The following is a 22,961-nucleotide window of genomic DNA, read 5'->3' as shown; positions in this document are numbered from 1 at the left end:
ATCGTGTTGTCAGTTCTTTGTTATTGTACCTAAAACTGCTACAAACATTCTGTAAAATCTTTTCGTAGACATGTTTTCTTGTGTCTTGGTAGATACCTAGAATGTAATTGCCAAATCATAAAAGAGTTCTATGTTTAACGTTATAAGAAACTGTCAAACTTTTTCCCCAAAGTAATTATACTATTTTACATTCCCAACAGCAGTAAGAAAGTTCTTGTTGTGCCACATTCTCAGCAACATCAGTTATTGCAAGTCTTTGTACTTTAAGTCTTTTTACTGGATGAGTGATGCTACGCCAACGTATTTTTAATTTGCATTTTTCTGTTTAATAACAGTATTAGCCCAGTTTCATGTATTCATTGTTCCTTTTTATAATCTCTTTAATGAACTAATTCCCTGTTCAAGTTTCCTGTCCATTTTTATTAGGTGTTTTGTCTTACTATCAATTTTTGAGAGTTTTTTTATATATTCTGGATACAAATCCTTTTGCAGGTATATGTACTGAGAATACAGTTTCATAGGATGTGACTTGCCATTTAACCTTAACAATGCTTACAGATTAACTTTTTATTTTTGATAAAGTCCGTTGTATCTGCTTTTGGGGGGGAGGTCATGATTAGTACTTTTGAGGTCATTTCTAACAAACCACCATTTATTTAAAGTTCATAATGATATTCTGTGTTTTTTAGATGAAAGTTATGAATAAGACTAAAAAAGCTTCTTTTTTATGATTAGAAACCTGGTGTATTGAGAAAAATTCATAACGAAAGCTTCAATTGCTTATTCTGCAACTTACAAAATAGTAATTTGATATATAAAATGAGTTGGTTTTCATTCTGTAAGTATAAATGATAAAAATAATAATCCATCTGATATATCATAGGTATGCTATTCAGAGAAACTTACAACCCTGAATTCTCCTGTTGCCTGTTTTACATCAGACATTTTACGTCTGTTTACCAAGGAAGACCAGGCTTTTAACTATATATAGGTTTCTGCTTACAGGTGCAATCTAACAGAAGTCATATCTATATCATTAGATCCCAGTTACTCTTGAGATGAAAAACAGAAGCAAGTCATTTTTTCTCCTTAAGCTTAATGGTACTTTGGTGATAGGAATGGCCCTCCTGATGCTCTCACAACCTAATTAGATCTATCAGTCATGGTAAATTAGACTCAGACTGTCTAATTTCAATACAGTCTACTCTGGTTCTGAACATATAGACATGAAAGAGTACAGATCTATTAATACAGCATTTTCCCATACCCTAACCCTATTAAGAATTTTAATAATGAAAATTTCATCTAAACATCTTACTATTTAAGGCCTTCCTACTGCAACAGGTTTTGGCCATGAAGCAATACTTTCCTAGATGACATATCAAGCCAACGTGAAGCTTAGCAAAAAAGTAATTATTCAGGATATTAATTAGAAGTTTTCACAAACAATATGTATTTAGGCAACTACTTTACTTCTTTCCATAGTTGAAGGCTTGAAAAAAATTTTTTTTGGCATTTCTTTTAGAACGTTTGATCTGACAATTTCTACCAATCAATATCTCCACTCCTCTCCTTAGCCTTTCATAGACTCAGGTCATTCTATCTGGAAATAACAAAAACTCAATCCAATTGTTAAATCTTGGAACTGTTCTCATTTTTACCATATAAAGCATTAAGTTTCGTGTTCATATTCTCTTATAAATATAGTATAAATGTTATGGATGGATATAAGGAAATAGTGACATAATAAAAGTCAACTAGTGAAAAGAAACAAGTCTTACTTAATTCCACAAAACATATATAAAAGATGAATATGAAACTGTAACACTATTTAAGAAATATTTTCTCTCAAATGATTTTGGCACTTTTGACTAATTTCGTAATAAGAACAGTGCCGAAAAATAGGTTCCCGGTTTCTTCCTCTGAAATCCATCTGCGCGGCAGGGATTTTCTTCTGCTCTCATCCTCTCCACATTAGGCGGAGCTGTAGAAGTACCTGGGCGAGGCATTGCCCAGGAGGTCACCTGCGTAGCTGGGGAGGCAGCGGAAGAAGAAGCACAGCCGATCGGGATAATCGTGGCCACCCACCCGAAGCCACAGGCCCAGTTGTAGATGTAAGTGGCAGCGGGGTTGGCATGAGGGTTGGAGGTCTGTGTGTACTTCACCGGGTAGATTACTAGGGAGATGATCTGGAACACAGCAGCCGGGGCAAGAAGGCCTCCAATCACTCTCAGGAAGACGAGCATCTGGGGCCCACAGAGGGCAAAGAAGGAGAAGATAACGCAGATGACCGGGATGATGAAGCCGCAGGAGAGCCTGGCAGCGGCTGCGCTTCCCCACGCCTGCTCCAAGAGGCTCAGGCAGCCAGCGGCGTAGGAGCCGCTGCCGCCCCCTCGTGGAAGCATCTCCACCCCAGCGAGGACGTCTGGATGTGGCCATTCGCGAGCGCAGGTGCCGCGACGAAAGGGAAGGGGCCGCAGGGAGGCGGCTCCCGGGGGAGGGGACACCACCTAGATGCCGGTGACTCAGAGCGCGCCAACCCGACCTGCCGGGCCGGGCGCGTGTGGGGTGGGGGTGGCTTCTGTTTTTTTGTGATCCAACTCACATTATATTTCTGTAGTACAAGTAAAGGATAGTTCTTTATGATTTTTTTCATGCATTTAGCTAGTTCTTCCAATACAACGGGCCAAAGACTTTCCTATCTCCGTTAATTAAATGCTCTAGGTCACATTTGTGAAAAATAAGCTAACATGTATGTGTGAATATTTCCAAACTCTACAATATGGTTCATTTATTCCTTGGTCTATCATTACATTACTATCACCTTGTCTTGGTAATAGTTTCTGTAAAGTAAGTTTTGAAATTAGGTAGGATATTTCTCTGGACTTTAGTCTTCTCTTTCAAGATTAATTTTTTTCTGCCCCGGGCCATTTATATTACCTTTAGAAGTAACTTTTCACTTTCTACTAAAAAACCCCATTGTGATTTTGATCAGAATTGTATAGAATCTGTGAATTGATTTGGTAGAATTGATTATTCAATTAAATTGAGCCTTCCTATCCATGATTATGGTACTTTTCTCTTATTATTTCGGGTCTTCTTTATCTTCAGCAATACTTTGACAATTTCAGTGTAGATGCTTTGCATATTTTTAGTCTTAATTATTTAATGTTTGCTGATGCTATAGTAAATAGTTTTAAATTTTTCTTTTGCTAGTAGACAGAAACATAATTCATTTTTGTATATTGATCTTGTATCCTGTGTCCTTACTAAATTTGCTTCATAATTCTAGTAGTTGCTTGTAGATTTTCAGGATTTTTTAATGTAAACAATTGATATGATAGCTGTAAAAAAGAAAATTGTATTCCTTTCTTTCCAAGTTTTGTGCCTCCTCAACCTCCACTGCCTACTCACTAGTTAAGAAATCTAATACCATATTAAATAGGTAATGAGAACGGACATTTTTGCTTTGTTCCCATTATTAGGAGGAAGGCATACAATAATACCCCCGCACCATTAGTTGTTATGTTACCTGTAGGACTTTTAAAGTCTTTCTCAGAATAAGAAAATGTCTCTTCTTTTCTTAGTATGCTGTGAATTTTATTATCAATTGTGTTGGATCTTGTCCAGTGCTTTTTATTTACTGAAATAATTTTATTCTTTTCTGTTAGGATGTTGGATTATGTTAACTGACTTTCTCATGTTAAACTTGTGCTCCTGGAAAAACACTACCAGAAAGTAATGTATAATTCATCTTACATGTTTCTATATTGCTGACTCAGTTTGGAATTAATACATAAAACAGTATTAAGTCAATATCATAAGAAACACTGGGCTATAGTTTTCATTTTTTGTAAGGTCTTTGTCAGGTTTTTAAAATCAAGATAACATTGGTTTCACAAAATGATTTAGAAGTGTTTTATTTTTTTGTTCTCTACATTCTGAAAAAGTTTATGTATAATTGGCAGTTTGTAAATAAATGTTTTATAGAACTTATTAGTGAAACTGGCTGGGCCTGGTGTTTCACTTGTCCAAAGTTTTTTTCTTTTTTTTTGAGTTGGAGTCTCACTCTGTCACCCAGACTGAAGTGTAGTGGTCACTCCCGGCCACCGCAGCCTCGACCTGCTGGGCTCCGGCGATCCTTTCGACTTAGCCTTCCAAGTAGCTGGAATTACAGGCACGTGCTACCACGCCCGGCTGAATTTTGATTTATTGTAGAGATGAGGTCTTGCCAAGTTGCCCAGGCAGGTCTCGAACCCGCGGGCTCAGGCAATTCACTTACCTCAGCCTCCCAAAGCGTGGGATTACAGGCTGAGCCATCGAGCCTGGCTCAAAAGTTTTTTTTTTTTTAATTTAATTACATATATAATCATATATAAAATTATACTTACTTTGTATATACTTTTATACATATAATACTTATATATACTTTCTATTTCTTCCCTGTAAGATTAGTAAGTTGAGTTTTTCAAAATATTTGCCAATTTTATATTATATGCCAAATTTACTGGTATAATAGTTATATTTCCTCTGTATCCATTTATGTATGTATGCCAGAGTCACACTAAACAGACAAAAATTGGAACCATTTCCCTTGAAAACTGGAACAAGACAAGGATGCCCACTCTCACCCCTACTGTTCAATATAGTTTTGGAAGTCCTACCTAGAGCAATCAGAGAGGAGAAGGCGACCAGGGGTATCCAAATAGGAAAAGAGAAAGTCAAGTTATCTCTCTTTGCAGACAACATGATTGTATACCTTGAAAATCCGAAAGAATCTGTCAAAAACCTCCTTGCACTGATAAAGGACTTTGGCAAAGTCTCAAGGTATAAAATAAATGTGCAAAAGGCAATCGCATTTCTATACACCAATAATAAACAAACAAAAACCCAAATAAAAAGCACAATTCTATTCACAATAGCCACACACAAAAAAAGAAAAGAAATAACTTGGCATCTTCCTAACCAGAGATGTGAAAGACCTTTACAATGAAAACTATAAAACTCTGCTCAAAGAAATCAAAGATGACACAAACAAGTGGAAAAATATTCCATGCTCATGGATTGGAAGAATCCATATTGTTAAGATACTCATTCTATCTAAGGCAATATACAAATTTAATGCAATATCCATCAAATTATCAGCAACATTCTTCTCAGACCTAGAAACAATACAGGAATTCATATAGAAACATAAACGACCAAAAATACCCAAAACAATCCTCAGCAAAAACAAACAAATAAACAAACAAAAAATACAGGAGGTATCACACTCCCAGACTTTAAACTTTATTATAAACAATAATCAAAACAGCCTGGCATTGGTACAAGAGCAGGCATATAGACCAATGGAATGAAATTGAGATTCCAGAAGCAAAACCTCAATTTCTCAACCAACTCATCTTTGATAAAGCCTCCACCACCCACTACTGGGTAGAGGAGAACCTACTCAGTAAATGGTGCAGGGAAAACTGGCTAACCACATGTAGAAGATTGAAATAGGACCCCTACCTATCCCCACACACAAAAAGGGATGAGAGACCTAAATGTAAAACCTCAAACTATAAGAACCTTAGAAAATGCAGGACACACTCTTATGGAAGTTGGAACTGGCAACCAATTCCTGATTGAAACCTGAAGTGCCCAGGCCATAAGAGATAAGATAGACAAGTGGGATCTCATTAAACTGACAAGTTTCTGCAAAGCCAAAGAAACCATCAAGAGAGCAGGGAGACAGCCCACAGACTGGGAAAAAATATTTACCAACTCCATGTCTGACAGAGGCCTAACATCAAGATCTATAAAGAACTCAAATGTGCTGAAAACAAAAACAAAAAACAGCCCCATTACAAAGTGGGCAAAAGATATGAATAGACAGTTCTCAAAAGAAGACATACGAGCAGCCAACAGATAGATACATGAAAAATGTTCAGCCTCACTAGTCGTCAAGGAGATGCAAATTAAAACTACACTGAGATACCACCTAACTCCAGTCAGAATGGCTATCAATAACTCAAAAAATAACAGATGCTGGAGAGGATGTGGTGAAAAGGGAAGCTTCTGCACTGTTGGTGGGAGTGTAAACTAGTACAGCCTCTGTGGAAATCAGTGTGGCAATTCCTAAAAGTTCTAAAAATTAACCTTCCACATGACCCCACAATCCCCCTACTGGGAATATACCCTCAAGAACTCAAATCACTCTATAAAAAAAGATACCTGCACATGTGTGTTTATCGCAGCATTGTTCACAATAGCAAGAACATGGAATCAACCATGCTGCCCATCAAAAGAGGACTAGATAAATAAAAAGTGGTACATATACACAATGGAATATTACACAGCCATAAAGAAGAACAAAATCATGAACTTCATAGCAACCCGATGAAATTAGAGTTTTATAATACTGAGTAATCTTTCATAGAAACAAAGATCTGAGTATCACATGTTCTTATTCATAAGTGGACCTTGAACAACTACCATAATACCATAAGAAAAGGATTGACAGTAGCGGGAAACTGCGCAGGGGGAGGTGGGATTGACAGTAATCAAAATCTGCCTGGAGGTGGGGGCATACCTCATCAACAAGGGCACCTGTACAATGAATAATTGTATACCTAACTCTGAATTGTACCCCACAATTTAAAAAAAGATTTAATGATATATAAAATTATACTTTGTATATAATTTTATACATCTGATACTATATAAATACTTTCTATTTCTGTCAAATTAGTAAGTTGAGTTTTTCAAAATATTCGCCTAATTTTATATTATATGGCAAATTAACTGGTGTAATAGCTATATTTCCTCTGTATTCATTTATTTACTTATTTATCTATTTGTTGATGTATGTATGCCAGAGTCTCACTCTGTCCCCCAGGCTGGAATGTCTCCATCTGCTGGGCTCAGTGGATCATTCCACCTCAGCCTTCCAGGGAGCTGGGACCACAGACACACACCATCACACCCAGTTATTGTAGAGACGAGGTCTTGCCAAGTTGCCCTGACTAGTCTCGAACCCCTGGACTCAGGCAATCCTCTTACCTCTGCCTTCCATAGTGCTAGGATTACAGGCAGGAGCCACCACACCTGGCTGGAAACTTTTAAAGACTGTAGAATCTGCAGTTATAGTCACTTTTGTTTCTGGTATTGGTAGTTTGTGCTTTCTACCATTTTTGCCCTTGGTGCATCTTTTTAGAGATTATTAATTTTATTATTCTTATTGAGGAGACAATTTTTAGTTTTATTAATTTCCTTTACTGTTTGCCCATATTCAATGTCATTGATTCTACTATATGTTTTTAAACTTTTACCTTGTTTTTGATTTGTTCTTAATGTTTTATTTTAATTTCTTAATGTCAAAATTCAGATGATTAATTTTTAACCTTTGCATTTTTTTTGTAAACATTTAAAGCTCTAAGTTTACCTCTCAGAACTGCTTGGACTATCTTTTACATATTTTGATATGCTGAATTTATTGCTCTTTAATTAAAAAATAATTCAATTCCCCTTTTAATTTTTCTTTGAACTATGTTATGTCAAGGGCATTTTGATTCCAAATATTTAAACCAAATATTTAATTCCAAATATTTGTAGTCAGAGAATAGATGCTGTGATAATTTCAATTTTGAAAAACTTATTGAGTCTCTCAATAGGGCCCAGCATATAGTGCACGTCTGTGAACATTCCATGTGCACTCAAAATGAAAGTGTATTCTGTTGTTGGAGTAGTATTCCATATATGTCTATCAGATCAAAGGGATGTATGGTATTTTATTTTTTATAACTTTATTGACTTTTTAAACTTGTTCTATTAATTATTCTATCAATTGCTGAGAATGGCATTAAAATCTTCAATTTTAATTGTAAATCTGCACTTATCTCCCTACAATTGTTAGATTTTTTTTTGCTTCATTAAAAACTATTTCATAAACAAACAATGGCACTATAATCATATGGGCTGTTGTTCTCTCTTTATGTCTGGTAATTTTCCTTGCCTTGAAATCATCTTTTTATACCAATATGGCCACACTATCTTTCTTATACTAGTTGTTTGCATAGTATTTGCTTTTAAAAATTTTCACTTGTATTTGCCTTTATATTAAGTGTATCTCTTTTAGAAAGTGAAAAGTTAAGCATTTTCAAAATCCTGTTAAGAATTTCAGATTTTGATTATGTATTTACTCCATCTACATTTACTTTGTGTTTTTTATTTTCTATTTGGTTCATCTACTTTTTTATTCTTTGCTCCTCCTTTCCCCCCTCCTTTTAGTTTCATTTTCTAAAAAGTATTGTTTTACTTTCTGTATTGGTTTTTATTAATAGCTATACCCCTTTGCATTGTTTTTTAGTAATTGCTTTAGTAATTACAATGGCATTCTTAACTAAGCATAATCTACTTAGAGTTCATACGGCATCATTTTGCATAAATAATAACAATCTTGAAATAGCATAAGTCCACTAAGCCTAATAGTTTAAGTCCTTTGCACAACTATGGTCATATTTTAACATCATGAAACAACTACGGTGCTACAATTTTTGCTTTAAACAATTCTGGTTTAAGAATTACAGAAAATAAAACACAATCTATTATAACTAGTCAGATTTTTGCCATTTCCAGTGTTTTCATTTTCGTTCTATACAAGCGAGTTTCCATTTAGTGTCATTTCCTTCAGGCTTCAGCATATCTTGCAGTGGAGTTCTGCTAACAATAATTCACTCCAGTTTCATTTATATCAAAAATATTTTTAAACTTAAATTTTGAAAGATGTCTTCAATGGCTGTACAATTCTGTTATGACATCTTGTTGCTTCAGTAATGTTAAAGATATCATTGTACTCCTCTGGCATCCGAAGATACTGATAAAAAGTCAGTTGATATTCAGATTATTTTTTATCCTTGTGTAATGTAACAAAGTGTTTCTTTTTCTTTGTCTGTCTTTAAGATACTTCATTCTCTCATGCACACTCTTTTATGGTCTATAATAAAACTACAAGTAGTTTCCTTTATATTTATTTAGCTTGAAGTTTGCTGAGCTTCTTCAACATGTAACATAATAATATTCATTTCATTTGGGAACGCTTTAGCCAGTATTTTTTTTTCTGTCCTTTTTCTCTCTCCTACTGGGTAACTTATTTCATGTATCTTCAAGATAACCAATTTTTTTTTTTTTTTTGCCATCTGAAATTTAATTTTAAGTCTCTCTTTTTATTTCTTTTTTCACTTTGAGATGAAAAGAAAATATATTGGGAGAAAGAATTATCTCTTCAGTAAATGGTGCTGTAAAAAATTGATAGCAAAATGTAGAAGAATTAAACTGGACTCATATTTCTCATCATATATAAAAGTGAACACAAAATAAATTACAGATTTACATGTAAGATGTTTAATTATAAAAATACTAAAAGAAAACCTAGAGGAAACACTTTAGGACATTGGTCTAGGCAAATAATTTATAATTAATACCTCGAAAGATCAGGACAACAAAATAAAAATAGACAAATGGGACTTAATTAATCTAAACAGTTTCTCTACAGCAAAGGAAACAATAAACAGAGTGAAGAAATAACCTTCAGCTGAGAAAAAAAAAATTTGCCAACTATTCATCCACAGGGAATTAATGTCTAGAATGAACAAGGGACCTTAAACATCTCAATGGCAACAAAACAAAACAAAAACAAAAACCAACAAACAAATAATCCCATTAAAAAATGGGCAAAGGACATGAGCAGACGTTTTTCAAAACAAGACATACAATGGCCGACAGGTATATGGAAAAATATTCAACATCACTAAATGAATTCATTAGTGAAAATCAAATACAAACCACCACGAGATACCACCTTACTCCAGTCATTATAGCTATTGTTAAAAACATACAAAATAGCAGATGTTGATGAGGATGCAGGGCAAAGGGAACTCTGACACATTGTTGTTGGAAATATAAACTAATACAATCACTATGGAAAAGAGTAGAGAGAATAAAAAACAACTAAAAATAGAATTACCATTCAATCTGATGATCCCACTACTGAGTGGGATACCCAAAGGAAAATAAATCAATATATCAAAATAATTCTTGCACTCACATGTTTATTGCAGCACTATTCACAAGAGCAAAGATACCAAATCTGTGTCCATCAACAGATAAATGGATAAAGAATATGTGATGTACATATAAATAATGAAATGTTATTTACCCACAAAAAAGCATGAAATCATGTCATTTCAGTAACTTGGATGAAACTAGAGGTCATTGTATTGAGTGGAATAAGCCAGAAATAAAAAGACAAATAATGCATGCTCTTACTTATATATGGAAGCTAAAAAATCTGATGACATGGAGGTAAAGATTAGAAAGAAAACAGAGACCAGGTAGAGATTAGAAAGAAAACGGAAACCAGGAAGGAGGAGGATTAAAAAAAAGTGGTTAAAGGGTACGGTTACAAGTAATAAATTTGGTGTTTGATGGTAGAATCAGATTACTATGGTTAACAAAACTATATTGAACTTGGTTGTGGACACCCCTCAAATCCTGAACTAATCACTACTTGGGAACTGAAAGGAGGCCCCTCAAAACAGTTAATTTATAAAATATTGTGCATTTATTCTTACATGTTTAAACTTTAGTCACTTTCAAAGCACTCTCTTTTTGATGCAATCACCTATCAAGATACTTTTCCACTGCTCAAAACAGTTTTTGAACTTGTCAATTTTGATGCCTTTTAGTGCTTCTGCCATTTTTCGTGACCCCTCTTCCACATAGGCAAAATATTTCCCTTTGAGGACTTTTTTCATATGGGAAACAAAACAAAGGTCACTTGGGTGAATAGGGAGGGTGGGGCATGGAAGTCATACTGTTTTGGGTCAAAAACTGCTGAACACTCAGCACAGCATGGGCAGGTGCATTTGTAAATCGTCCATCATTAAATGGGCAAACGTGTTGAAAGAATCTCAAAAACAAACAAAAAAAAATCACTGAAGCTGAAAACAGCTTCTCACAATGTTAGCTAGTACACTGATGCCAATGGGTTCCTAGAATACTTATCTAGCAGGGGAAGCCTGTACTACAACGGCCCCACCCTCCAAAAAATAATTCCATTTTTGGGGGTCCCCTTTGTATCCATGTAACAAAATTTCACATACACCCTATCTTGTACAAATAAATGCAGTCATAAAAAAAAAACAGACAAAAGAATCTCAGAAAATTTAATTAACTAAAATTATTTTTCTTGTTTATAGTTGGTCACTCTTGCTTTTTGTCACAATAAGTCAGTAATTGGGGTTTTCTTACTCAGGGATCTGATACTCAAATTTTAGTATTTCATGAAGAGGAGAGATGAAAACGATAGTGGAGGGAAATATTTGGCAGCAATAGGCTTTCAGATCCTGATTATCAGCTAATTATAACAGATTGGAATACTAATCTAAGAAAATTAGTATCTTCTCCCAATTATATAATGAAATTAAAAGAACAAGAATATTTTTAATTTTAAAAGGTAATAAAAGTCTCTTGATAGGCATATTGCATCAAACTGAGTAATTTGTAGGGGACTGAAGTATAAACATGTAAGAATACACAATATTTTATAAATAAAATTTTAAAAATTAACTTTTAATTTTAAAAATTGTGCTTCAAAAATTATTAGAAGGCAAACATCAAATACAATTATAACAAGAAAATATAATAAACAACATATCACACATAGACTATGTAAAAACATCGGATGCAATGATTCCTTGTAGTACTAATAATGTATGATTCTTTTGACAATAAACCCTTTTAAACAGAGAATTACTTAAAGAGAGGTTTTAAACTTGGTCTTTTTTTACATTTTACTTCACATCATTAAAAAAAGAAGTGGGAGTGTGTGTGACAGTTTTACCTGCTTATTGGGGGCTACTCTTAAAATTACATCAAAAGCTACATCTAGTGTGAATGAGGTTTACTTATTAACATTTGGAAACAAAATTGCAAAAAATGAAGAATATCAAAATAATGATTAAAGAGCTGACAGTAACTATACTTGACTTATAATAAAGAGGCCAAATCAATCACATCGCAATAAATTCTAATGTATTCCAATTTTTTTAAACTTAATGAGATGACTACAAAAGTGTAAACACTAAATCTTAATAATACAACACAATGATACTAAAAGAGTAAATTCCAGTTTTGCAGCAGGCTAGGTTAGGTCTTTATCTAAACTTCATGCAAGCTGAAAATGTGTAGTTCTGGGTCTGTCCTGATCTAGCTTTGTGACTCTGGGAAAGTCACTAATTCTTTCTGGCCCACATTTACTTAAAATAAGATGAAGGTTTGGCCTGTTGTTTCAAACATTAGATTTCCACTTGGTTGTAAGAAATAATACAGAGAGAGTCTGTGTACCTTTTATCCAGGTTCATCCCAGTAGCATGTTACAAAACTATAGTGCCAATCACAACCAGGATATTAATGATAGTACAGTCAAGATACAAAAGAATTCCTTACCATGAGAACCCCTTCATCTTGCTTGTTTTATAAGCTCACCCTTTTCCAGTCCACCTTCACCCTTCCCTTAACCCCTGCCAAACACTAATCTGTTCTCCATTTCTTATAATTTTGTCACTTCAAGGAAGTTATAGAAATGGAATCAGAGTTCATAAACTTTTGAGATTAATTTTTTTCACTCCCTAATCTCTGGAGAATCATCCAGATAGTTGCATATATTAATAGCTTATTCCTTTTTATTGCTAAGTAGTGTTCCATGGTGGAACTGTACCAAGATTTGTTTAATCATCCATTTTCCAGGTTGTTTGTTGTTTTTGGTTATTATTAAGGTGCTCTAAACATTAATGTATAGGTTTTTGTGTGAATATTTTTTAAGTTTTAATTTCTCTGTGATAAATGTCCAAGTAGTTCATAAGATAGCTGCATGTTTAGTTTCTTTTTCTAAATTTCATTTGATTTTAGAGTTGTGGGCTACGTATGAGGATTTGCTACATAAGTAAATTGCGAGCAGGCGAGGTTTGGGCTTCTAATGCGCCCTCGCTCTTCCAGTAGTGTACATGGTACTCAATGAATAGTTGTGTGCCTCTTATGCCCTCTCTCCAACTCCTTCCCTCCCTCTATTAGCAGTGCTTGGGGTTTGTTGTTCCCATCTTTGTGCTTGCATGCCCAATGTTTATGGCCCGCATATGAGTGAGAACATGTGGTATTGTTTTTTGTTTCTGTGATAATCCACCAGAACAATGGTCTCCAGCTCCATCCATGTTTCTGCAAAGGACATGATTTTGTTCTTCTTTATGGCTGTGTAGTATTCTATTGTGTATGTGTACCATATTTTCATTATCCAGTCCACTTTTGATGGGCAACTGAATTGGTTTCATGTTTTTGCTTGTGAATAGTGCAGCAGTGAACATAAACGTGCAAGTGTATTTTTGGTAGAGCAATTTATGTTTCTTTGGGTATATTCCCAGATGTGGGATTGCTGGATTATATGGTAGCTCAATTTTTAGTTATTTGAGGAATTGTCACACTGTTTTCCACAAAGGCTGAACTAGCTTATATTCTCACCAACAGTGAAGAAGTGATCCCTTTTCTCCAGAGCCTTGCCAACACTTTTTTTTTTTTTTTTAACGTTTTAATGACAGCCATTCTGACTGGTATGAGGTGGTATCTCATAGTTCATAGTTTTGATTTGCATTTCTCTAATGATTAGTGAAGTTGAGTATCTTTTCATAGAGTATTTGTTGGCTGCTTGAATATTTACCTCTGAGAAGTATCTGTTCATGTCCTTTGCCCACTTTTTAATGAGGCTATTTGCTATTTTCCTGTCAATTTATTTGAGTTCCTTGTAGATCCTGGATGTTAGGCCCTAGTCAGATGCATAGCTTGCAAATATTTTTTTCTCATTCTATGGGTTGTCTTTTACTCTCCTGATGGTTTCTTTTGCTATATTGATCAAGGCTCAGTCCATCAGCAAGAAATACCACCTGGAATATATATGTATACAACATAGGAGCACCCAGATTAAAAAAAAACAATTGATAATTAAACTAAGAGGAAACAAAGACAGTCATACAGTTATAGTCGAAGATTTTAATGTCCTGTTAACAACCTTAGACAGATCACTGACCAAAAAAAAAAAAAAAAATTAAAAGACTATCTTTCCTCTATTGCATTGCTTTTGTATCACTGTCAAACATTAATTAGGCATATTTCTGTGTGTTAATTTCTGTGTTCTCCAACTCTGTTCTATTGATCTATTGCTTATACCTTCTCTAAAACTCTCCTCTTGATTACTAAAGGTATGTGATACGTCTTGAAATTAGGTAGACTGATTTCTTCTACTCTATTATTCTTTCTCAAGATTGTTTTAGCGATTTCAGTTCCTTTGCCTTTCCATATAAATTATAGAATCTTGTCTATATTTACAAACGATCTTGCTATAATTTTGACAAAAATTGTGTTAAATTTACACATCAGTCTGAAAAGAAGTGACATAGATACTTTATAGAGTCTTCTAATTCATGAACACAGTGTCTCTCCATTTATTTATATATTCTATCATTTCTTTCATCAACAATTTTTAGTTTTCAGCACACAAATACTGTTGAAGTTTGACATCATAGGTTAGATTTACACTCACGTATTTCATTTTTTCAAGCAATTTTAAATTTTCATATCCATGTGTTCATTGCTAGTATACAGCAATATAAGTGATCTAGGAATGTAAGTCATATATTCTGCTATATTGCTAAACTCACTTATTAGATAAATAACTTTTCTTCTGTACACTGAATTTTCTACATAAACAGTCAGGAAATCTGCAAATAAGAACAGTCTTATTTCCTTCTTTCTTTCTTTCCAATCTGCCTGTTTCCTATTTTCTTTTCTTGCCTTGTTGCAATGGCAAGAGTTTTAAGACTTGTTTAAGAAGAGTGATGGGAGTGAAAATCCTTGCTTTGTTCCAAATCTTGGAGGAAAAATTTTTTTTTTACCATTAAGCAAAATATTGATATTTTATTCAAATACTCTTTATCAAGTTAAAGAAGTTTCCTACTATTTCTATTTTTCTGAGAGTCTCTGATCATGAAAGAGTGTTGGCTTTAAAAAAAAGTTTTTTTTTTTAAACACTAATTGACATGATCATGTGATTTTTTTTCTTTAGCTTTTCAATATGGTTGATTACATTGTTAGATTTCTTAATTTGAACCAAACTTGCATCCTGGAGACAAACTACTCTTAGTCTTGATATATAATTATTTTTATACATTACTGACTTATATTTGTTATTGTTTTGTTAGAAATTTTTGCATTTATATTCCTGAGGGATATTAATCTATAGTTTTCTTTTTCTGCATTGTCTATGTTTAGCTTTGGTATCAAGGAAATACTAATTTTACAAAATGAAATGGGCGGTGTCTCTCCTGTTTTGTGGAATAAGCTGCGTAGAATAGTGTTACTTCCTCTTTAAGAACTGTCTCCTATTCGGGCTTGGTGGCTCAGCTTGTAATCCCGTGCCTTTGGGAGGCTGAGGTGAGTGGATTGCCTGAGCCCGCGGGTTCGAGACCCACCTGGGCAGCGAGACCTCATCTCTACAATAAATCAAAAAATCAGCCGGGCGTGGTGGCGCATGCCTGTAATTCCGGCTACTTGGAAGGCTGAGGCGGAAGGATCGCAGGAGCCCAGCAGGCGAGGCTGTGGTGGCCAGGAGCGGTCACTGCACCCCAGTCTGGGCGACAGAGTGAGACTCCAACTCAAAAAAAAAAAAAGGTACTGTCTCCTGTGAAACCATCTAAACCTGGAGATTTCTTTTTAAATAAGTTTTAAATAACAAAATTAATTTTCTTTATAGCGATAGGACTATTTAAATTATCTATTTAATATTAAGTCACCTATGGTAGTTTTTGTTTCTTCAGGAACTGATCCAATTCGTTTATGTCAAATTTTTATGTGTGAACAGTTGTTTATAGCATCCTCTTATTCTTTTTATATTTAGAAAGTCTGCAGTGAAATCTGTGTTTCGTTCTGGATATTGGTAACGTTTCTTGCTCGTTTTCTTTGCCAAGTTTAACAGAATGTTGTTACTTTTATGATCTTTCAAAGAATCAGAATTTGCTTCATTAATTTTCCCTATTTTCACTTTCACCCATATCTTCACTTATTAATCTTATCTTCCTTCTGCTTACTTTGAGTTTATTTCAAAATTTTGCTTTTCTAGGTATTTGAGATGTGAGCTTAGATTATTGTTTGAGACTTTTAGTCTTTTCTAATGCATGACCTTGTCATAAATTTTTCTCTCAGGACTGCTTTAGCTGTATCATACAAAGGTTAATATGCTTTATTTCATTTTTATCAATTCACTAATTTAAAAAAAAAGTCTTTTGTGAGTCCCTCTTTGATATACATATGGAATATTTTGTAAGTGTAATACTTCATTTTCCAGTTTTTGAAGATTTTCTTATCTTTGTTATTGGTTTTTAGATAGATTTATTTGTGGTCAGAGAACACACTCTAAATATTTTTAATTCTTTTAAAATTTTGAGATTTTATGGTCTAGGATATGACCTATTTTTATACATGTATCTTAAGCATCTGAAAATAATGTACATTTTGCTATTGTTAGGCAAATTTCTCTGGTTATTGATTAAATGGATATCACTGGTTGATGATGTTGTTGTGTTACTCTTTGTCCTTGATGATTTTTGCTCTAATTGTTCTATAAATTTTGGAAAGTGTAATAAAATTTCCAACCATAATTATGTATTCGTCTATTTATCACTTTTGTTCTGTTTTTGTTTCTTATTTTGTAGATTTATTGTTTGGTCATACAGATTTAGGATTACTAACACTTAGTGGTCTGTCCCTTTTATCATCATATAATCCTCCTGTCTTTGATAATTTTCTTTGCATCAAAATCTTCTCTTTCTGATATTAATACAGTTACTATTGCTTTCTTTGAATAATGTTTGTATGGTATATCTCTTCTCAATATGTTATTTTCAACCAACCTATGTCACCTATACCATTATATTTGCAGCAAGTTTCTTGTAGGCAATATATCTGGGTTATGCTTTGCAATCTACTATAACAATATATTTTAACTCACATATTGAGATCATTTACATTTAATGGGGTTTTTGATATGTTAGGGCTCAAGTATGCTATTTTATCTTCTTGTTACTTTTCTTTTTTCTATTTCTTGCTTTTCAGTGCTTTATTGTGGGCTTTTAAAACATTTTTAGAATAAAATTTTGATTTATCTGTAGTGCTTTTAAATGTTTCTCATTGTATAACGTTTTAGTATTTATTCTAGGATTCATATTCTGTGTATATAACTTATTATAGTTACCTAATGAGATCATTTTTCCAGTTTAAACCTTACATCCTTGAAATTCTCTCAATTTTCTTCATTTATAGAATTGCCTTACATATTTAATATATATATTTAAAATCATATCAGTATTTTTTTCTACCATTAAACATAATTTAGAAAACTAAAGATTTACCCATGTATTTGCTAATCCTGTTTTGTTTTCCTTCCTCATGCTCCAAGTTTCCTTTTTTATTGTTTCCTTTCTGCTTAGAGAATTTCTTTTAACCATTCATTTTGGATTGGTCTATTCATGACAAATAATCCTAACTTTCCTTTATCTGATAAGTTTTAATAATTTATCTCTAGGCCGGGCTCAGTGGCTCGGCCTGTTATCCTAGCAATTTAGGAGGCCAAGGCGAGTGGACTGCCTGAGTCCGCGGGTTCGAGACCCACCTGGGCAATTTGCGAGACCTCGTCTCTACAATAAATCAAAAAAATTAGCCAAGCATGGTAGCACGCACCTGTAATTCCGGCTACTCAGAAGGCTGAGGCGGAAGGATGGCCGGAGCCCAGCAGGTCGAGGCTGCGGTGGCCGGGAGCGGCCACTGCCCTCCAGTCTGGGCGACCGAGTGAGAGACTCCAATTCAAAAAAAAAAAAAAAAAATTATCTCTAATTCCCAAAGTAGATGTTTTCTGGACATACGGTGTTTTATTTATATATATTTTTTAGTACCCCAAAAATGTTATTCTAATACCTTTCTTGCCTTCATGGTTTCTGATGAGAAGTACACCGTCATTCAACTCTTATGCTATAGATAAGTTCTTGTTTATCTCTTGCTGCTTTTAAGATTTTTCTTGCCGGGTTCGGTGGCTCAGCCTGTAATCCTGCGCTTTGGGAGGCTGAGGTGAGTGGATTGCCTGAGCCCGCGGGTTTGAGACCCGCCTGAGCAACTTGGTGAGCCCTCATCTCTACAATAAAGCAAAAATCAGCCGGGCGTGGTGGCGCGCGCCTGTAATTCCGGCTGCTCGGAAGGCTGAGCGGAAGGATCGCGGGAGCCCAGCGGGTCGAGGCTGCGGTGACGGGAGCGGCCGCTGCCCTCCAGTCTGGGCAACGGAGTGAGACTCCAACTCGGGAAAAAAAGAAAAAAAAAAAAAAAGATTTTTCTTTGTCTTTAGTTTTCAGAAGTTTGAATAAGAAATGTTTCGGTGTGGAGTTATTTGGATTAATCCTGTTTGGAGTTCACCCAATAGTTTACATCTTTAAGTTATGTCATTTGCCAAATTGGGAAGTTTTCCACTGGTATTTCAGTGACTTTTTACGGGTGCTTCTTTTCCTCTCTTTCCGGCACTCGAACGACACATAAATTTAAGATATTTTGTTAAGAGTCCCACCATCCCTGAGGTTTTGTTTTTTGTTTATTGGGGCTGTTGTTTAGGTTGGGCATTTTCTATTTATCCGTCTTCCAGACAGCTGAATCTTTCCTCTGTCCTCTCCATTCTGCTATTGTGCTCATAATTGAGATTTGTATGTGGTTATTTTATTCTTCAGCCCTAGTATTTCTAGTTGGGTTTTCTTTACATCTTCTCTTTCTTTGTTCAGAATTGCTATTGCTTTGATAAGACTTTCTCCTTTTCCATTTGTTTCATTTGTGTTTATAATTGCTCATTTTATTACGCTCTATGATGGTGGCTTTAAAATCTTTGTCCTCTCATTCTAACATCTCTGACATCTACATGTTGGAATCTATTGATTGTATTTTCTATTTTAGTTGAAGATTTCCCTGTTTCTTGGTATAAAGAGTGATTTTCTTCTGAATCTTGGATATTTGGGCAATTTTATGAAATTCTGGAATTTATTTAAACTTCCTGTTTTAGGTGACATCTTCTGACACAGTTCTAGTAGGGGAGTTACTCTTCCTTGGTGAGTGCAGAGATTCAGCTTCCTAATTTGGCAGCGTTGAATGTTCTGCTCCCTACATGGTCCTCACTGTCACCATGGAGGGGGGAGGACTAATCAACACAACAGGATACTGTTAATAAAGTAGTGAATTCCAGTTTTGTGGCATACTAAGAGAGGCTTCATCTTTCAAATTCTCCACAATTTCAAAGAAGTACTGAAAAGATAAAACCTAATGAATAACGTAAAGCCCTAGTGAGAGTAGGACTCTAGAGCAGGTCACAGTTATGGGAGTACTATAGCACGATGAGATAAATGCAGCAATGGAAATCTAAAGTCTTAGATTTCAGTCCTAATTAAACTCACTCATTAGTTTGTAACTTTGAGAAATTCAGCCTCTTTGGTCTTGGTTTCTTAAAATAAGAGGAAAAAGTTGTACCAATTAGGCCATAATTTACCTTCCTTCACTTTAATACTCTAGGGTAAACTAAAATGAGAATTAGAGAAGATGGCATATCAAAATTCTACATACATATCAAATCAATTTTATAAATATAGCCATTATTATAATTAGAGTCAATAAAATCTCATAGTTAATATGGATATAATGAAATTTGGAGGAAACCTGTCCTTTTTCGGCTCATAAAGGTGATAAGAACTTATAGCTGGAGAGATTGCTGGGACTCTTTTCAGAGCCAAGATTTCCTCTACCTGCAGCAAAACACTTGGTACTTTTGCTAAATGCAGATTTCTTGAGCTCCAGCTCCAATTGATAAGAATTTTTTTTGAAATGATATTCAAAGAACTATATTTTAAAAAGCATCCCTTTTGATTTTTATGCTCACTAATTATTGCATATTAAAGATGTAGGTTTCAAGAAGTTAGTTTTAACCTCCAAGAAAAAAAAGTAGCTATTATGTTATATCCAAATAGAAAAATGCATCAAATAAATTGAAATTCCAGTCATCAATTACAGATAATTATGATCAGGAAGAAATAGAGTCTATGCTATTAAGACTTATTATAACTACACAAGAGGTCCTGGCATGCTATATTTTAAACAATCATGAAACAAGTTTAGGTGAGAATCAAAGATGATAAACTAAGTGGCACAAATCTATAAAAAGGCTAATATTTGTAATGAACTCTAATTCTGAACATTTCTAAAGCCCCCTGGAAATTTATTTCCATGTGTAAGGCAAGAAAGAAGGAAATTGAGTTTATTGCTTGGTGCAAATGGTAAAAGGTTATTATATCTTATAAATAGAAGTTATACAACAAATATCAACTTTAATCTTCCCAATCACATAGAAAACAACATCTGCAAACAATTATGGTTAAGAAGCACTTGAAATATGTAAACATAATGCATTCATTCAACAGAATAAATTCCAAAGCCAATCTGAAATACATATAAAATGGCTTATTGTGCACAAAATACTGTTTTATATGGGTAAGCATCTTTTTCTGATGAGTCGTGCCATACTGTTCCCCAGATTCACAAACGGTATTATGATACCAAGTATCTTTGTGTACTAGCTTTTCTTTTTAGAGTACTATGTTTAAAAGATACAGATAATAACCTAAGCTGTGTTTGGTAAATGTTTGTTCAATATGGCCTTTTCCTTAAGAAAAAAAAGTTCATTTAGCATATACTGTCCACCTGATATAGGAGTTACATGGACAAATAAGGTATTTGTTCACAAGAAGCTCAGATATTGAAACCAGATAAATAAATTGCCTAATAGTGGTAATATTAGTTCTCTGCTATTTTCAACAAGAAAAAATCAGCAAATAGATTAAGTTCTATTTCCTGCTTAAACCAATGAAGTTGTTGAAATTAGATGGGGTTTTTCCTGGAATTCCCATCTTACGTTTTGTAACCAGAACTGAGATTAGGTTATGATTAGAATTAGCTTATGCTCATAATCAAGTCACAGGGTTTCCCTTCAGATTCCAGATGATTAAAGAACTGTGCAGGACTTAACTTTGGAATTTCTGAGCTGTACTTACTTGCTAAGACCTTCAGATTACATCCAAAACAAACACACATGCACACACACAAACACACATGCGATTCTGTTAGCTTGCACTACATTAAGTTTTCTAAATCATGAACATCAAAAACTAAATGTTCAACGTATTGAAGAATCTTTTAAGGAGCCATACAGATTTTATTTCCTGGAGTTTAGAATATTTATTTTCATCAAATCCATCACATTCTGGGGGGAATAAAAACAATTTTTGTCCACTGTAACTCGTCGTCTTATGTTCCTATTACTGACTAATATTTGAGATTAAAACTACTGAATAAATTAAATTATAAAGAAACAAATGCATAACATAACCATGATAATATTCTAATAAAAGAAATTTTCAAGCAAGTTTGTACCCATGAACATGAGAATTTCGTTAAGGATAAAATCCTGAAACATATTCTCATAACATGATGGATCTATTAGTGCAGTTAAGTATTTGCAGAACATATTCATTTTCGAATACTTTACTAATGCCAGAAACAAGACAATTCCTGGCTTGTAAAACAGAACAAACTACCCCAACACATCTGGCATACTTACACACTTTTCGCTGTCAAATACATAGCACAAATGTTTATTTGATTCAGAATCTTTGCATATGAAAGTGAATATCCTCTTGTCAGTTTTATCATCTGCACAAAATGATATTCTATGAAGCTGGCAATTGTGTTGAACTTCCTGTGAACACAGATGAAAATAAACATAGTTGATGGGTTTTCTTTCGATGTTTGAAATATCAGTTTGTGTTAATAACATATAACTTATGAGTTTAAAAGTAGACAATCATCTGTCAATCTTTGGTGTTATAATTACATACACCTCAAACTGAAACAAGGCATAATGGAGTTAGACCTCTTGAGTGAGGATTAAACTAAGATATGCATCTCAATTGTACTTTAAACACACACACACACACACACACACACACACACACACACACACACCCCCTGATTCAAAAAGACCAGAGCTTCATTGACTCTCTAAGCTACAAAGGCTCTTGAGAAACCATGTACTTTATACATTGCAAGGATACAGATGAAGACATTGAGACCCAGAGAGATAAAGAGATGAAGAGATTAAGTTTCCTCCACAATACCTTACAGAAATAGCAGAACCCTTTAAACCAGAACACTTTTCATTTTATCTCATTGGTACTAAGTAGCATTACAATTTACAACATAGTCTTATCTATATAAAATTTCAAGTGAAATACATAGAATTCTGAGTTTTCCATTTTTCTGTCTTCTTATTAATTTTTATTTTACATATCTTCATGGCTACATATGTACTCTTGAATCTCTTCTGTCTAGGAAGATAACCCTTATAACTTCTGCAATATTTTTCATGGAGCAATGAATAAGGAATATCCAGAGATCCAGACCTCAAATCACTGAACCATCTGCTAATCAGTAGATAGACAAACACAGCAACCAGATAAATATAATACACATTGAATTATAAAACACACAAAACAGCAGGTACAAATTTAATTAAAATAAAAATATTTATATTAAAGGATATTTTCAATAGCTATCATTTAGTCAAAAGATGGCTCTTTTGCCACTATTTATATTCATATAGATAATCCATATCATTACTTATTCTACAGAGTCTTCTGAAGCATGTCAGAGGCAGCAAAGAAATCCAATGTTTTTAATTAAGACTGATACAAACAAGTGGAAAAATCAATCATTCCCTTTTCTACTGCAGTTATAAATATCTTTTT

General features: G+C 34.1%; 1 protein-coding gene and 1 pseudogene across 1 annotated transcript in view; both read right to left on the bottom strand.

Annotated features, from left to right (window-relative positions):
• Window positions 1–22,961, bottom strand: part of LOC103265487 (PTB domain-containing engulfment adapter protein 1) — a gene marked incomplete at its 3' end in the record, with an annotated part of 91,294 nt that overhangs the window by 3,222 nt on the left and 65,111 nt on the right. Inside the window, exon 5 of the mRNA XM_008063149.2 lies at window positions 21,776–21,913. Coding sequence (XP_008061340.2) covers window positions 21,776–21,913 — 138 coding nt within the window. The remainder of the gene's footprint in view (window positions 1–21,775; window positions 21,914–22,961) is intronic.
• LOC103265476 lies at window positions 1,975–2,429 on the bottom strand (annotated as a pseudogene).

Source organism: Carlito syrichta, unplaced genomic scaffold, assembly GCF_000164805.1.
Source record: "Carlito syrichta isolate Samal-C Ts95f unplaced genomic scaffold, Tarsius_syrichta-2.0.1 Scaffold98141, whole genome shotgun sequence".
In the NCBI taxonomy this organism is placed as follows: domain Eukaryota; kingdom Metazoa; phylum Chordata; class Mammalia; order Primates; family Tarsiidae; genus Carlito; species Carlito syrichta.
Note: the sequence above shows the minus strand (reverse complement) of the source record. Positions and strands in the feature narration are given on the sequence as shown.